At 50.4% G+C, this 18,183-nt stretch overlaps 1 protein-coding gene across 2 annotated transcripts in view; it reads left to right on the top strand.

The window, feature by feature from the left end:
• Positions 1–3,163: 3,163 nt before the first annotated feature.
• Positions 3,164–18,183, top strand: part of LOC122922319 (nuclear receptor subfamily 1 group I member 3-like) — a 33,002-nt gene continuing 17,982 nt past the window's right edge. The window contains exon 1 of one of the 2 annotated variants that reach the window (XM_044272890.1): positions 3,164–3,296. In XM_044272890.1, coding sequence (XP_044128825.1) covers positions 3,255–3,296 — 42 coding nt within the window. In that variant the 5' untranslated portion in view covers positions 3,164–3,254. Of the gene's footprint in view, positions 3,297–7,521; positions 7,615–18,183 lie in introns of those variants that run through there. The other variant, XM_044272891.1, reaches the window with a different exon arrangement.

The raw sequence follows: 18,183 nt of genomic DNA, 5'->3' as shown, positions 1-18,183 counted from the left end.
CCTGTGTTATTTTGATTCCCCCTTCTGATCCCCCTGTGCCATTTTGATTCCCCCTTCTTATCCCCTGTGTCATTTTGATTCCCCCTCTGATCCCCCTGTGTCATTTTGATTCCCCCCTCTGATCCCCCTGTGCCATTTTGATTCCCCCTTCTGATCCCCCTGTGTCATTTTGATTCCCCCTCTGATCCCCCTGTGTCATTTTGATTCCCCCCTCTGATCCCCCTGTGCCATTTGTTTCCCCCTTCTGATCCCCCTGTGTCATTTTGATTCCCCCCTCTGATCCCCCTGTGCCATTTTGTTTCCCCCTTCTGATCCCCCTATGTCATTTTGATTCCCCCCTCTGATCCCCCTGTGCCATTTTGATTCCCCCTTCTGATCCCCCTGTGCCATTTGATTCCCCCTTCTGATCCCCCTGTGTCATTTTGATTCCCCCTTCTGATCCCACTGTGTCATTTTGATTCCCCCTTCTGATCCCCCTGTGCCATTTTGATTCCCCCTTCTTATCCCCTGTGTCATTTTGATTCCCCCTTCTGATCCCCCTGTGTCATTTTGATTCCCCCCTCTGATCCCCCTGTGTCATTTTGATTCCCCCCTCTGATCCCCCTGTGCCATTTTGTTTCCCCCTTCTGATCCCCCTGTGTCATTTTGATTCCCCCCTCTGATCCCCCTGTGCCATTTTGATTCCCCCTTCTGATCCCCCTGTGTCATTTTGATTCCCCCTTCTGATCCCCCTGTGTCATCTTGATTCCCCCTTCTGATCCCCCTGTGCCATTTTGATTCCCCCTTCTGATCCCCCTGTGTCATTTTGATTCCCCCTTCTGATCCCCCTGTGTCATCTTGATTCCCCCTTCTGATCCCCCTGTGTCATCTTGATTCCCCCTTCTGATCCCCCTGTGTCATTTTGATTCCCCCTTCTGATCCCCCTGTGTCATTTGATTCCCCCCTCTGATCCCCCTGTGTCATTTTGATTCCCCCCTCTGATCCCCCTGTGCCATTTTGATTCCCCCTTCTGATCCCCCTGTGCCATTTTGATTCCCCCTTCTGATCCCCCTGTGTCATTTTGATTCCCCCTTCTGATCCCCCTGTGTCATTTTGATTCCCCCCTCTGATCCCCCTGTGCCATTTTGATTTTCCCTTCTGATCCTCCTGTGTCATTTCGATTCCCCCCTCTGATCCCCTTGTGTCATTTTGATTCCCCCTCTGATCCCCTTGTGTCATTTTGATTCCCCCCTCTGATCCCCTTGTGTCATTTTGATTCCCCCTTCTGATCCCCCTGTGTCATTTTGATTCCCCCCTCTGATCCCCTTGTGTCATTTTGATTCCCCCTTCTGATCCCCCTGTGTCATTTTGATTTTCCCTTCTGATCCTCCTGTGTCATTTCGATTCCCCCCTCTGATCCCCTTGTGTCATTTTGATTCCCCCCTCTGATCCCCTTGTGTCATTTTGATTCCCCCTTCTGATCCCCCTGTGTCATTTTGATTCCCCCCTCTGATCCCCTTGTGTCATTTTGATTCCCCCCTCTGATCCCCTTGTGTCATTTTGATTCCCCCTTCTGATCCCCCTGTGTCATTTTGATTCCCCCTTCTGATCCCCCTGTGTCATTTTGATTCCCCCTTCTGATCCCCCTGTGTCATTTTGATTCCCCCTTCTGATCCCCCTGTGTCATTTTGATTTTCCCTTCTGATCCTCCTGTGTCATTTTGATTCCCCCCTCTGATCCCCTTGTGTCATTTCGATTCCCCCCTCTGATCCCCTTGTGTCATTTTGATTCCCCCCTCTGATCCCCCTGTGCCATTTTGATTCCCCCTTCTGATCCCCCTGTGTCATTTCGATTCCCCCCTCTGATCCCCCTGTGTCATTTTGATTCCCCCCTCTGATCCCCCTGTGTCATTTTGATTCCCCCCTCTGATCCCCCTGTGTCATTTTGATTCCCCCCTCTGATCCCCTTGTGTCATTTCGATTCCCCCCTCTGATCCCCTTGTGTCATTTTGATTCCCCCCTCTGATCCCCCTGTGCCATTTTGATTCCCCCTTCTGATCCCCCTGTGTCATTTCGATTCCCCCCTCTGATCCCCCTGTGTCATTTTGATTCCCCCCTCTGATCCCCCTGTGTCATTTTGATTCCCCCCTCTGATCCCCCTGTGTCATTTTGATTCCCCCCTCTGATCCCCTTGTGTCATTTCGATTCCCCCCTCTGATCCCCTTGTGTCATTTTGATTCCCCCCTCTGATCCCCCTGTGCCATTTTGATTCCCCCCTTCTGATCCCCCTGTGTCATTTCGATTCCCCCCTCTGATCCCCCTGTGTCATTTTGATTCCCCCCTCTGATCCCCCTGTGTCATTTTGATTCCCCCCTCTGATCCCCCTGTGTCATTTTGATTCCCCCTTCTGATCCCCCTGTGTCATGGAAAAATAAGACCTAGCGCATCTTTGGGAGCAAAAATGAACTTTTCAGTGACACCAACTTTACTATTGGAAGTTTGTATAACCCAGTATTATTCACATGAAGCCTAATAAACCAATACGATCCGGTTGTGACTGTGAGGAGTATAAATGTCCATGATATTCCCTAAACACATCCAGGATCTTATCTGGCTCATAACAGATCGCGCCTCCTTTATCGCGAATCGTAGCGACCTTTTTCGTCATATCCATGTAACAGCACAGATGATACAGTGATAACGCTCTGAGTACAGATAATGTAGTAGATGTCACCTGCAGTCCTATGTAACACCACAGATAATACAGTGATAACGCTCTGAGTACAGATAATGTAGTAGATGTCACCTGCAGTCCTATGTAACACCACAGATAATACAGTGATAACACTCTGAGTACAGATAATGTAGTAGATGTCACCTGCAGTCCTATGTAACACCACAGATAATACAGTGATAACTCTCTGAGTACAGATAATGTAGTAGATGTCACCTGCAGTCCTATGTAACACCACAGATAATACAGTGATAACTCTCTGAGTACAGATAATGTAGTAGATGTCACCTGCAGTCCTATGTAACACCGCAGGTAACATTATTTGTGCGGAGTTGTCAGGTGATGATGGGAGTTGTAGTCAGGGCACGGTGTGTGACACTCCTCGCGGGGCTGGGGCAGGTGATGGGGGCGGGCGCTGTTTACCCAGCAGCAGGGAGGGCGGGGGCGCAGGTACAGGCTGTTCTGTACTGACAGGACGGGCAGGTCTGACTTCATTCCCTCGGCATTGTGGGTATTGTGGTCGGACGCTGGAGGTTCTGCAGATGATTACATGGGGCGACCGTACAGATCTGACCGCTGCACAGGTAACCTGGAGCCCAGGACCGGGGCGTTCCCACCTGGCGGATTGTGCTGCCCATGTCTCCCCTCAGTTTCTTTTTTACATCACATATGCAGCAATCTGGCTTCGCCCTATATGATATGTGCGCATCTCCCCCTGAAGGCTGCAGCGCCAGGATGTGACAACCCGGAGCCCCTCTCCTCCAATCACAGGCTGGAGACGTCCAGCATAGGAACCTGCAGCCTGTGATTGGTTCTTTACCTCCAGCCCAATCATTATCTGCTAATGTACAGACACCGATCAGATAAAGCACAAGCGATCGGCCAGAATGTGCAGATACTATAGATTGTCTGATTGTGCAGATGTAATTGGATGGATGACATAGAGATGATTGGACACATCTGATTGTATAGATTGTACGGTGCTGTTATTAGGACGCTGTACGGTGCTGTTATTAGGACGCTGTACGGTGCTGTTATTTGGACGCTGTATGTACGGAGCTGTTATTAGGACGCTGTATGTACGGAGCTGTTATTAGGACGCTGTACGGTGCTGTTATTAGGACGCTGTACGGTGCTGTTATTTGGACGCTGTACGGAGCTGTTATTAGGACGCTGTACGGTGCTGTTATTAGGACGCTGTACGGCGCTGTTATTAGGACGCTGTACGGTGCTGTTATTAGGACGCTGTACGGTGCTGTTATTAGGACGCTGTACGGTGCTGTTATTAGGACGCTGTACGGTGATGTTATTAGGACGCTGTACGGTGCTGTTATTAGGACGCGGTACGGTGCTGTTATTAGGACGCTGTACGGTGCTGTTATTAGGACGCTGTACGGTGCTGTTATTAGGACGCTGTACGGTGATGCTATTAGGACGCTCTACGGTGCTGTTATTAGGACGCTGTACGGCGCTGTTATTAGGACGCTGTACGGTGCTGTTATTAGGACGCTGTACGGTGCTGTTATTAGGACGCTGTACGGTGCTGTTATTAGGACGCTGTACGGTGATGTTATTAGGACGCTGTACGGTGCTGTTATTAGGACGCGGTACGGTGCTGTTAGTTGGACGCGGTACGGTGCTGTTATTAGGACGCTGTACGGTGCTGTTATTAGGACGCTGTACGGCGCTGTTATTAGGACGCTGTACGGAGCTGTTATTAGGACGCTGTACGGCGCTGCTATTAGGACGCTGTACGGTGCTGTTATTAGGACGCTGTACGGTGCTGTTATTAGGACGCTGTACGGTGCTGTTATTAGGACGCTGTACGGTGATGTTATTAGGACGCTGTACGGTGCTGTTATTAGGACGCGGTACGGTGCTGTTAGTTGGACGCGGTACGGTGCTGTTATTAGGACGCTGTACGGTGCTGTTATTAGGACGCTGTACGGTGCTGTTATTAGGACGCTGTACGGTGCTGTTATTAGGACGCTGTACGGTGCTGTTATTAGGACGCTGTACGGCGCTGTTATTAGGACGCTGTACGGAGCTGTTATTAGGACGCTGTACGGCGCTGCTATTAGGACGCTGTACGGCGCTGTTATTAGGACGCTGTACGGTGCTGTTATTAGGACGCTGTACGGTGCTGTTATTAGGACGCTGTACGGTGATGTTATTAGGACGCTGTACGGTGCTGTTATTAGGACGCGGTACGGTGCTGTTAGTTGGACGCGGTACGGTGCTGTTATTATGACGCTGTACGGTGCTGTTATTAGGACGCTGTACGGCGCTGTTATTAGGACGCTGTACGGTGCTGTTATTGGGACGCTGTACGGTGCTGTTATTAGGACGCTGTGCGGTGCTGTTATTAGGACGCGGTACGGTGCTGTTAGTTGGACGCGGTACGGTGCTGTTATTAGGACGCTGTACGGTGCTGTTATTAGGAACGCTGTGCGGTGCTGTTATTAGGACGCTGTACGGCGCTGTTATTAGGACGCTGTACGGTGCTGTTATTAGGACGCTGTACGGTGCTGTTATTAGGACGCCGTACGGTGCTGTTATTGGGACGCTGTACGGTGCTGTATTAGGACGCTGTACGGAGCTGTTATTAGGACGCCGTATGGTGCTGTTATTAGGACGCTGTACGGCGCTGTTATTAGGACGCTGTACGGTGCTGTTATTAGGACGCTGTACGGTGCTGTTATTTGGACGCTGTACGGTGCTGTTATTGGGACGCTGTACGGTGCTGTTATTGGACGCTGTACGGTGCTGTTATTAGGACGCTGTACGGTGCTGTTATTTGGACGCTGTACGGTGCTGTTATTGGGACGCTGTATGGTGCTGTTATTGGGACGCTGTACGGTGCTGTTATTTGGACGCTGTACGGTGCTGTTATTTGGACGCTGTACGGTGCTGTTATTAGGACGCTGTACGGTGCTGTTATTTGGACGCTGTATGTACGGTGCTGTTATTAGGACGCCGTGCGGTGCTGTTATTAGGACGCCGTGCGGTGCTGTTATTAGGACGCTGTACAGTGCTGTTATTAGGACGCTGTACGTGCTGTTATTAGGACGCTGTACGGTGCTGTTATTAGGACGCTGTACAGTGCTGTTATTTGGACGCTGTACGGCGCTGTTATTAGGACGCTGTACGGTGCTGTTATTAGGACGCTGTACAGTGCTGTTATTAGGACGCTGTACAGTGCTGTTATTAGGACGCTGTACAGTGCTGTTATTAGGACGCTGTATGTACGGTGCTGTTATTTGGATGCTGTACGGCGCTGTTATTAGGACGCTGTACAGTGCTGTTATTAGGACGCTGTACAGTGCTGTTATTAGGACGCTGTATGTACGGTGCTGTTATTTGGATGCTGTACGGTGCTGTTATTAGGACGCTGTACGGTGCTGTTATTTGGACGCTGTATGTACGGTGCTGTTATTTGGATGCTGTACGGCGCTGTTATTAGGACGCTGTACAGTGCTGTTATTAGGACGCTGTACGGTGCTGTTATTAGGACGCTGTACGGTGCTGTCATTTGGACGCTGTATGTACGGTGCTGTTATTTGGACGCTGTATGTACGGAGCTGTTATTAGGACGCTGTATGTACGGAGCTGTTATTAGGACGCTGTACGGCGCTGTTATTAGGACGCTGTACGGCGCTGTTATTAGGACGCTGTACGGTGCTGTTATTAGGACGCTGTACGGTGCTGTTATTAGGACGCTGTACGGCGCTGTTATTAGGACGCTGTACGGCGCTGTTATTAGGACGCTGTACGGTGCTGTTATTAGGACGCTGTACGGTGCTGTTATTAGGACGCTGTACGGTGCTGTTATTAGGACGCTGTACGGTGCTGTTATTAGGACGCTGTACGGTGCTGTTATTTGGACGCTGTACGGTGCTGTTATTTGGACGCTGTACGGTGCTGTTATTAGGACGCTGTACGGTGCTGTTATTAGGACGCTGTACGGAGCTGTTATTAGGACGCTGTACGGCGCTGTTATTAGGACGCTGTACGGCGCTGTTATTTGGACGCTGTACGGTGCTGTTATTTGGACGCTGTACGGTGCTGGTATTAGGACGCTGTACGGTGCTGTTATTAGGACGCTGTACGGTGATGTTATTAGGACACCGTACGGTGATGTTATTAGGACACTGTACGGTGCCGTTATTAGGACGCTGTACGGTGCTGTTATTTTGACGCTGTATGTACAGTGCTATTATTAGGACGCTGTACGGTGATGCTATTAGGACGCTCTACGGTGATGTTATTAGGACGCTGTACGGTGCTGTTATTAGGACGCTGTACGGCGCTGTTATTAGGACGCTGTACGGTGCTGTTATTAGGACGCTGTAGGGTGCTGTTATTAGGACGCTGTACGGTGCTGTTATTGGGACGCTGTACGGCGCTGTTATTAGGACGCTGTACGGTGCTGTTATTAGGACTCTGTACGGCGCTGTTATTTGGACGCTGTACGGCGCTGTTATTAGGACGCTGTACGGTGCTGTTATTAGGACGCTGTACGGTGCTGTTATTAGGACGCTGTACAGTGGCACCATTAACCCTTAAATCCCTCTTGGCTATAGAGGTGTATTTTGGGGCCCAGTATTCTGCACTCCCATGACACTTTGCACTGATTCATGAGTATACGCGTTCAGCTTTGCTAGGCAGTCTGGTGGAAGTCCCCTTTAATTGTATCTTCCTGTAGTAGACATGGCAGCCGGGTGATATCTGCCCTCAGCTCATATCCTCTCTACCTTTACATGAGCAAAGTTCAAATTCCGATCCCTGGATGAAAACACTTTAATGGTTTGGCAGCGTGGCGATAGTTGTCAGCTGTCATGTCACAGGCACTCAGGTGGACGGGCATCCTGCCCCGAGACATGATCTAAAGTCACCGCTGAGGTAAGTCCCATCTGATGGGCCACCACATGTTCCCTAATTACCTGACAGATCCGTGACCTCCGCAGTTATACATATATGTATATATAGCTCAACCCTGTAGGATAAGATGTACACGTATGTTTCTAAGCAACGCATTTTATCAACCGTGACTGCAAGCGCCAAATAAAAAATTATGAAACATTCAAGCAGGTAGGTTTATAAGTTATATATGGAGAGTGGTGATGTCACTGATGTAATATATCATTATATGTGGAGAGCGGTGATGTCACTGATGTAATATATCATTATATGTGGAGAGCGGTGATGTCACTGATGTAATATATCACTTATATGTAGAGAGCGGTGATGTCACTGATGTAATATATCATTATATGTGGAGAGCGGTGTAACGGACCGTTTCAGCAGACAAGGGGTTAAAATCCATTTAGGCGATATGCCCCTTTCTGAGAGACAGGCACAGCTACTGCACAACACCAAACTCCCGAATTGGATACAAAATAGCACTCCAAACTGGAACCTCGCGAATAGCTGCTAGCAGACGAACAGGAAAAGCATACAATCAGCTTACACTCCTGGCAATCAGTCTCTAACAGCATACAGGGAATCCCCCAAATAACGAGACAAGGCTCCGTGTTGAGGGTCAAGCAGTGGTCTGTGAGTTAAAATGGCCGCTATCTATTGTTCTCACCATGTGCTTCATCCATTGTTCTCCCCATGGGAATAGTAAAATCCAAGCAAGTAAGGCAAATTATGCAATCCAGGGACAGAGGGCTCAGTCCCAAGTGCCTTAAGACCCAATAACTTAAGGGACCATAATCCCAGGGCAGGAGGCTGGCAAACAGCCCCCTCCAAAACACTGTGGCGAGGTTGGTTTCGCCACACATCTCCCCCTCCCAGGGAAGACTAACCAGATACCTGACCTGGCGGTCAGTACCTGAGTTAGTCTGGCAGTCCAACCACAACCCAATACTGGACCTGTTGAATCTTGGGGCCTGGCTCTGTTCTGTATGTCCCCAGCTGTTGAGTGTGCATCTGCTACTCCTTGCTTTGTGGTTCTCCAGCTTGGAGCTGTAGGTACTTGGTGGGCAGAGGCCAACTGTGCTCTGCCCAGATGCCAGCTCTTCTGCTGGGGTGAGGGGGGTACAAGCCAGTCCTGTAACAAGGGGGTCGGTGGAGCAGAGGCTAGCGGCTCTCTGCCCTGATGCCAGCTCTTCCGCTGGGAAGGGATCAGTGGGTATTGCAGGCTCATCCCCTGCCCCCAGAACTCGGTTGGGAAGTAGCTGGGAAGGGGAGGACTCGCTTACCTCCTCCTCCTGGTATCCCTACGGAGATGGCTGGAGATCTGGTTGTTTGAGGGGGAGACCGACTGTCTCCTCTTTGGCTAAACAGCCCTGTTGCTGGGGGACAGGACCGACTGTCCCTACCCCCTGTGCTGTGAGTGCAGAGACCACGGTCCCATCTGCACAGTTGTGGGGCTTACTGTCTCCCCCTGGTGCGTTAAGCTGCCGCTGGGGAATGGAGACTGGGCTCCCAATTCCCAAAAAATCATGCTGCTGCTGGGGGGCAGGAACAACTACCTCTGCCCCCTGTAACTCAGTCTGCCGCTGGGGAGGGAGGACGCTGCTCTCCTCTCCCTGCATTTCACACTGCCGCTGGGGAATGGAGACTGGGCTCCCAATTCCCTGCAGGACCGGTGGAGAGACCTCGGTCCCATCTCTACCGGCCACCTGGGGTCCTTCCCAGTAACGCTCTACAATATCTGCCCAGCTGAATGGGTCTGGATCTGGGTCTGTCACCTTACTGTCCTGCTGAGCCTTCCCAATGGAGTGGAAGAGATCTCGGTAGTCCTGCTCCAGTTCCCACTCCAGGGTTGCTAGGTGAGCCAGGTCTTGCTCTACCTCATGGGGGTCATCCCACTCATGCCTAGCCTCCCTCTCATAGAAAATGTCCTGAAGTCAGGACTGTGCAGGGCTCCCGAAGTCAGGCTCTGCAAAGGACTCCCATAACAAGCCAGGACCATCAAACTCCTCTCCCTCTGGCTTGTCATGCTCAGCTGTCGAGGGTATATACTGTGCCATATACCACCAGAGCGCCTGGTAGGCATCCTCCAGCCATAGCTCCTGCCATACCCGGTGCTCTAGTTCCTTCACCCATTCCTCCAGGGGCTGCTCTCCCAGGAAGGACATCCGCAGGGCCACTTGCTTCTGCAACCGCTGCTCTTCACTGGGGAGACTCTCACCCCGCTGATATTGTACATTATCCAGGGCCTGGTACCAGATGCCTTTCCTTAATGCATCCCAGCCATCCAGGTCCTCCTCCTCGTATAACACTGCTGGTTCCATCCTGCAGCTGTCTGGGTCGCTGTACTGAGACATGCGTTGCCCTTAAGTTGTAAAATCCACAGAAATGGTGTCTCCTGTAGCTGTCCTTCTGGCTGTAGGAACGATCCCACTGCTGCCACCAATGTAACAGACCGTTTCAGCAGACAAGGGGTTAAAATCCGTTTAGGCGATATGCCCCTTTCTGAGAGACAGGCACAGCTACCGCAGAACACCAAACTCCCGAACTGGATACAAAATAGCACTCCAAACGGGAACCTCGCGAATAGCTGCTAGCAGACGAACAGGAAAAGCATACAATCAGCTTACACTCCTGGCAATCAGTCTCTAACAGCATACAGGGAATCCCCCCAATAACGAGACAAGGCTCCGTGTTGAGGGTCAAGCAGTGGTCTGTGAGTTAAAATGGCCGCTATCTATTGTTCTCACCATGTGCTTCATCCATTGTTCTCACCATGGGAATAGTAAAATCCAAGCAAGTAAGGCAAATGATGCAATCCAGGGACAGAGAGCTCAGCCCCAAGTGCCTTAAGACCCAATAACTTAATGGACCATAATCCCAGGGCAGGAGGCTAGCAAACAGCCCCCTCCAAAACACCGTGGCGAGGTTGGTTTCGCCACAAGCGGTGATGTCACTGATGTAATATATCACCTATATGTGGAGAGCAGTGATGTCACTGATGTAATATATCACCTATATGTGGAGAGCAGTGATGTCACTGATGTAATATATCACCTATATGTGGAGAGCAGTGATGTCACTGATGTAATATATCACTTATATGTGGAGAGCGGTGATGTCACTGATGTAATATATCACCTATATGTGGAGAGTGGTGATGTCACTGATGTAATATATCACCTATATGTGGAGAGCGGTGATGTCACTGATGTAATATATGACCTATATGTGGAGAGCGGTGATGTCACTGATGTAATATATGACCTATATGTGGAGAGCGGTGATGTCACTGATGTAATATATCACCTATATGTGGAGAGCAGTGATGTCACTGATGTAATATATCACCTATATGTGGAGAGCGGTGATGTCACTGATGTAATATATCACCTATATGTGGAGAGCAGTGATGTCACTGATGTAATATATCACTCATATATGGAGAGCGGTGATGTCACTGATGTAATATATCACCTATATGTGGAGAGCGGTGATGTCACTGATGTCATATATCATTATATGTGGAGAGCGGTGATGTCACTGATGTCATATATCATTATATGTGGAGAGCGGTGATGTCACTGATGTAATATATCACTATATGTGGAGAGCGGTGATGTCACTGATGTAATATATCATTATATGTGGAGAGCGGTGATGTCACTGATGTAATATATCATTATATGTGGAGAGCGGTGATGTCATTGATGCAATATATCATTATATGTGGAGAGCGGTGATGTCACTGATGTAATATATCATTATATGTGGAGAGCGGTGATGTCACTGATGTAATATATCACTTATATGTGGAGAGCGGTGATGTCATTGATGTAATATATCATTATATGTGGAGAGCGGTGATGTCATTGATGTAATATATCATTATATGTGGAGAGCGGTGATGTCACTGATGTAATATATCACTCATATGTGGAGAGCGGTGATGTCACTTATATGAGTATATATTGTAACGGCACCGTTTCAGCAGACAAGGGGTTAAAGTCCGTTTAGGCGATATGCCCCTTTCCGAGAGACAGGCACAGCTACCGCAGAACACCAACCTCCCGAACTGGATACAAAATAGCACTCCAAACTGGAACCTCACAAGTAGCTGTCAGTCAGACGAACAGGAAAAGCGTATCCGTCAGCTTACACTCCTGGCAATCAGTCTCCAACAGCATACAGGGAATCCCCCAATAACGAGACAAGGCTCCGTGTTGAGGGTCAAGCAGTGATCTGAAGTGCTGGCACACCCAGCCTGGTTTTTATTACAGTTTTTGCAGATACAGAACAGATACAACATATCCCCACAATGCATCATGGTTTCCTCCTCTCTGTCCCGGAGACGACCGAACACAATCCAATTATCTCTCAGGACAAAGGGAAGTCGCCAATACACATGTGGAGACAACAGGACAGGAATCACCACCCAAACACACAATGGCACACCCCCACAGCAAACACAGACATTTAACATATCCCCAGATAGCTCAAGTCTGAGTGCATATCATTAGGTGAATGGCACTCAGACAACACGAATACAATACTATTAGCTATCTGGGTGCCTCACATAACATACAATTCTACAGACAGATTTAAGCTGTGCGGCCGGTCTGTCTTCTCCTTTACAGTTACTATGGGCCATAATCCTGAGGCAAGAGGCTTTTAAACAGTCCTCTCCAAAACCCAGTGGCGAGGTTGGTTTCGCCACACATCTCCCCCCCCCAGGGAAGACTAACCAGATACCTGACCTCACGCCGGTCGGTACCTGAGTTAGTCTGGCAGGCCACCCACAACAAAATACTGGACCTGCTGAATTTCGTAGCATGTCTCTGTCCAGTGAATCCACCAAAGTTATGTTGGAAGCTGGTACTCCCGGTCTCTGTGTTGCTCCCTGGTTTGGAGTGGAGGTTGCTTTGTGGGCAGGGATCAGCGGTACTCAGCCCTGGTGCCAGCGCTACCACGGAAGAAGCCTGGTTGGAGCCTGGTTGTTGGAGGGGGAGACCGACTGTCTCTACCCCCTGTGCTGTAAGTGCAGAGACCACGGTCCCATCTGCACTGTTGTGGGGCTTACTGTCTCCCCCTGGTGCGTTAAGCTGCCGCTGGGGAGAGGGGGTAACGAGCTCCTCTCCCATACATACTTCCAGCCGCTGGGGAGAGTGACCGACCGCCTCCGCTCCCAATACAGTGTCCTGCTGCTGGGGAAAGGAGACTGGGCTCTCTATTCCCTGTAGGACACTCTGCCGCTGGGGGACAGGACTGACTGTCTCTGCCCCCTGTAACTCCGCCTGCCGCTGGGGAATGGAGACTCGGCTCCCAATTCCCAAAAAATCATGCTGCTGCTGGGGGGCAGGAACAACTACCTCTGCCCCCTGTGACTCAGCCTGCCGCTGGGGAGGGAGGCCGTTGCTCTCCTCTCCCTGCATTTCACACTGCCTTCCCGGCACATCACTCTGCTGCTGGGGGGCAGGAACAACTACCTCTGCCCCCTGTAACTCAGCCTGCCGCTGGGGAGGGAGGCCGCTGCTCTCCTCTCCCTGCACTTCACACTGCCTTCCCGGCATATCACTCTGCTGCTGGGGGGCAGGAACAACTACCTCTGCCCCCTGTAACTCAGCCTGCCGCTGGGGAGGGAGGCCGCTGCTCTCCCCTCCCTGCACTTCACACTGCCGCTGGGGAATGGAGACTGGGCTCCCACTGTCCCGCAACCGTAACTTCCGATGGAGGTCCACCCAACGTGGCAGCTGACCGTCACCTTCTGCCCGGTATAGTAGGGTCGTAGACACTAGATTCCTCACGAACTTCACGTATTTCTCACCTGGATTGGGTCCGAAGAAGTTCAGCCGCAACCACATCATACGGTCAAATTCCTCCACAGAGTATCTGTACTCCACTGCTGGTTCCATCCTGGTGCTTTTAGGGTCACTGTACTGAGACATGCGTTGCCCTTAAATTGTAGAATCCACAGAAATGGTGTCTCCTGTAGCTGTCCTTCTGGCTGTAGGAACGATCCCACTGCTGCCACCAATGTAACGGCACCGTTTCAGCAGACAAGGGGTTAAAATCCGTTTAGACGATATGCCCCTTTCCGAGAGACAGGCACAGCTACTGCAGAACACCAACCTCCCGAACTGGATACAAAATAGCACTCCAAACTGGAACCTCACAAGTAGCTGTCAGTCAGACGAACAGGAAAAGCGTATCCGTCAGCTTACACTCCTGGCAATCAGTCTCCAACAGCATACAGGGAATCCCCCCAATAACGAGACAAGGCTCCGTGTTGAGGGTCAAGCAGTGATCTGAAGTGCTGGCACACCCAGCCTGGTTTTTATTACAGTTTTTGCAGATACAGGACAGATACAACATATCCCCACAATGCATCATGGTTTCCTCCTCTCTGTCCCGGAGACGACCGAACACAATCCAATTATCTCTCAGGACAAAGGGGAGTTCACCAATACACATGTGGAGACAACAGGACAGGAATCACCACCCAAACACACAATGGCACACCCCCACAGCAAACACAGACATTTAACATATCCCCAGATAGCTCAAGTCTGAGTGCATATCATTAGGTGAATGGCACTCAGAATACACGAATACAATAATATTAGCTATCTGGGTGCCTCACATAACATACAATTTAACCGAACGCATAATAACATAAAATACAATTCTACAGACAGATTTAAGCTGTGCGGCCGGTCTGTTTTCTCCTTTAAAGTTACTATGGGCCATAATCCTGAGGCAAGAGGCTTTTAAACAGTCCTCTCCAAAACCCAGTGGCGAGGTTGGTTTCGCCACATATATATATATGTGTGTGTGTATGAATGCATGTGTAAGTATTGTGTATGTATGGTTGTACAGTATATATGAATGTACAGTATGTTTACTCTGGGGGTTCGCTCTGGTAGACAGTGTAAGCGGACGCAGTACAGAGGCAAAAACCAGTTTGTAAAGCAAAACTTCAGTGTTTATTCACACATAAGGCAAAAACAAAACAACACTTTGCAGTCTTGGTGTTAGTTCACACAATGAAAAAATCCCCTTGCTGGCAGTTCTGCCTCCTGTAGTCCACAGCAGGCTTTAGGGGGCCTGTTTCCCCAGCATGCGGCTCTCAGCCCTCCAGCACGGCACAAAGCCTCAGATCCCAAAACAGAGACATCTCTGCTGAGCCCAGCTGCCTATTTAAGGACAGCCAGGTGCTGCCAAAACCCGGAACGGCACTTAAACTCCAGTCCGGTATTTGACCTCACCTGGCTGGAAACCAGCCCAGCCGCACATATTGGGAGGAAAATACCTGCCTTCCCAGACAAAACCCCTCGCTGTGTCACATACCCCCCCTTTGTTCAACCCTGAGGGGGTGAACACACGCCAGACAGTGTACCCAGGACAGGGCATCCGCGTTTCTCTGTAACCGGCCTGCCTATGTTCCACCGAAAACTTTAAAGTTTTGCAAGGAGAGAAACCATCCGGTGACCCGGGCATTTCTGTCCTTGGCCTGTCTCATCCACTCCAGAGGGCAGTGGTCGGTCACCAGGTGGAACTTTCTCCCCAATAAATAAGAGCGGAGAGACTCGAGTGCCCACTTGATAGCCAGGCACTCTTTCTCCACTATACTATACCGGGTCTCGGCTGGGGTCAGCTTACGGCTGAGGAAGACAATGGGATGTTCCTCCCCGTTGACTTCCTGAGACAGTACAGCACCGAGGCCTACTTCGGAGACATCGGTCTGTACTATAAACTCCCTTTTGAAGTCGGGCGTCACCAAAAACAGGGACCCGCACAGGGCCGACTTCAAAGCGGAGAAAGCCTCTTCCGCCCGATGATCCCAGCGACCATCACTGACTTGTGTCCCTTCAAGAGCCCTGTCAAGGTTGCGACTAGAGTAGCAAAGTGGGGGACGAACCTCATGTAATAGCCCACCATTCCCAGGAACGACTTTACTTGCCTAGAGGTGACAGGTCAGACCAATTTCTTATCGCCTCTATTTTGTTCACTTGGGGTTTGATGACTCCTCGCCCATTGACATACATCAGGTACTTAGTCTCCTCTAACCCTATCGCACAATTTTTGGGGTTAGCGGTTAGTCCCGCTTTCCGAAGGGAATCCACTACAGCCTGTACTTTGGGCAGGTGACTTTCCCAATCGGTACTGTGGATGACAATATCGTCCAGGTAAGCCAAAAGTACTGACCATGTGGACGAAGCACAATGTCCAAAAGTCGCTGAAAAGTGGCAGTGGCGCCATGCAGACCAAAGGGTACCATCTTATAATGGTATAGCCCCTCCGGTGTGAGGAAGGCAGTTTTCTCTTTGGCAGCCTCCATTAAGGGCACCTGCCGGTACCCTTTGGTGAGGTCCAAAACAGAAAAATACTGTGCTTGTCCTAACTTATCGACTAGCTCATCCACCCGGGGCATGGGATACGCGTCGAACTTAGAAAATATCGTTATGTTTACGAAAGTCCCATCCGGCTTGGGTATCAATACTATAGGACTGGCCCACTCACTTTTTGACTCCTCAATGACGTCTAGCTGGAGCATTAGCTGCACCTCCTCCGAGATGGCTTGTCGCCGAGCCTCGGGTACCCGGTATGGATTTAACCGGACTTTTTCCTGAGGCTCAGTGACAATGTCATGCTGGATTATGGAAGTGCGTCCAGGGAGGTCCGAGAATGCATCCGTGTTCCGACTAACAAACTCCCTGGCCTCCTGAGTCTGTTTAGAGTAGAGGCTGTCAGCAATCTTTACTGTGGCAGCCGCCTCTCTTGCATCAGACAGATGGGACAGTACCTCTTCTCCTAGAAAATCTGGCTGCGGGCTGTCTTCTGTACAGGTTTCCCTATCTTTCCACAGTTTGAGTAAATTCACATGGTAAACCTGCTCCGGCTTTTGCCGCCCTGGCTGGTGTACCTTGTAGTTTACATCTCCAATTTTCTGGAGTACCTCGTAGGGCGCCTGCCACCTAGCCAGGAATTTACTGTCCACGGGCGGCACCAGAACCAAAACCCGATCACCCGGGTTAAAGATCCGGACCCAAGCCTGCGGATTATAGACCCGACTCTGGGCTCGCTGAGATGCCTCCATATGCTCCCTAGCAAGAGCATATGTCCGATCTTGCATCTGGGTGACGTACTCAATGACACTTTTATGTGGAGTGGGTTGTTGTTCCCATGTCTCTTTGGCTACGTCCAAGAGACCGCGAGGATGTCTGCAATATAGCAGTTCGAAGGGCGAGAACTCAGTAGAGGACTGGGGTACCTCTCGCACTGCGAACATGAGATAGGGCAGAAGGAGGTCCCAGTCCTTCCCATCTTTAGACACTACCCTTTTCAACATATTTTTTAATGTTTGGTTAAACCGTTCTACCAGACCGTCCTTTTGCGGATGGTAAACGGACACCTGTAGTTGTTTTATGTGCAGCAACTTACAGAGTTCCCTCATCACCTTGGACATAAAAGGGGTCCCTTGGTCGGTCAGAACCTCTTTAGGTAGTCCTACTCGGGAAAACATCTTCATTAACTCCTTAGCTATGAGTTTGGCTGAGGTATGTCGCAGTGGCACCGCCTCCGGGTACCGAGTGGTGTAGTCTAGAATGACTAAGATGTGTTGATGCCCTCTGGCGGACTTCGGTACTGGGCCTATGAGGTCCATAGCTATTCGGTCAAACGGTACCTCGATAATCGGGAGAGGTACTAGGGGACTACGGAAATGTGGCTGGGGGCTAGTTATCTGGCAGGTCGGGCAAGACTTACAAAACTCTTCCACTTCTTTGAATATGCTGGGCCAGTAAAACTGCTGTAGAATACCATCCTGAGTTTTCTGCAGCCCCAGGTGACCCCCGAGAACGTGTTCGTGGGCTAGATCTTACACAAGCTTGCGATAAGCCTTGGGGACCACCAACTGTTTAATAGGCTCACCCTGTAGTTGGTTTACCCGATACAGCACATCCTGATAAAACAACAAAACGGGGAAACACTGACTCTGCCCCAGGTTGTTGTGGTTCACCATCTACTATTAACACATTTTCCCAGGCGCGGGATAAGGTTGGGTCCCGACGTTGGGAGGTACCAAAATTATCTCCTGAGATATTTAGGTCTGCCAATTCAGGACCCGGCAGCAAGTCCTCCACGTCTCCCACAATCACACTTAGCGGGTTGTCTCCTCCTCTTCCACCGAAGTGGCGGTCACCCCTACCGCTCGCCCTTTGGTCTCAGGTTCCCAGGGTTCTGGTCTCCCCCTTGAGCCGGGCCACTCTTCTAGGGTTACCCCTGTCTCATGGGTATCAGTCACTCTCATAGCAGGCCACAGTGCCAGGAAGCCCGGGAAGTCTCTCCCCATCATAAGTTCGTAGTGTAGATTGGTGGCGACGGCCACCTCGTGGGTCCACCTGCCGGCAACCGTGGATAGAGACACCATAGAGGTGGGGTAGTCTTTTAAGTCTTTATGAATACACATTACCCCGACTTTCCAGCCAGTATACTCAGCGGGCCGTACTAGTGTAGCCCTTACCAGGGATACCAGAGTCCAGCAACGCCACC

The sequence above is a fragment of the Bufo gargarizans genome, unplaced genomic scaffold, assembly GCF_014858855.1.
Source record: "Bufo gargarizans isolate SCDJY-AF-19 unplaced genomic scaffold, ASM1485885v1 fragScaff_scaffold_187_pilon, whole genome shotgun sequence".
NCBI lineage: Eukaryota > Metazoa > Chordata > Amphibia > Anura > Bufonidae > Bufo > Bufo gargarizans.
Note: the sequence above shows the minus strand (reverse complement) of the source record. Positions and strands in the feature narration are given on the sequence as shown.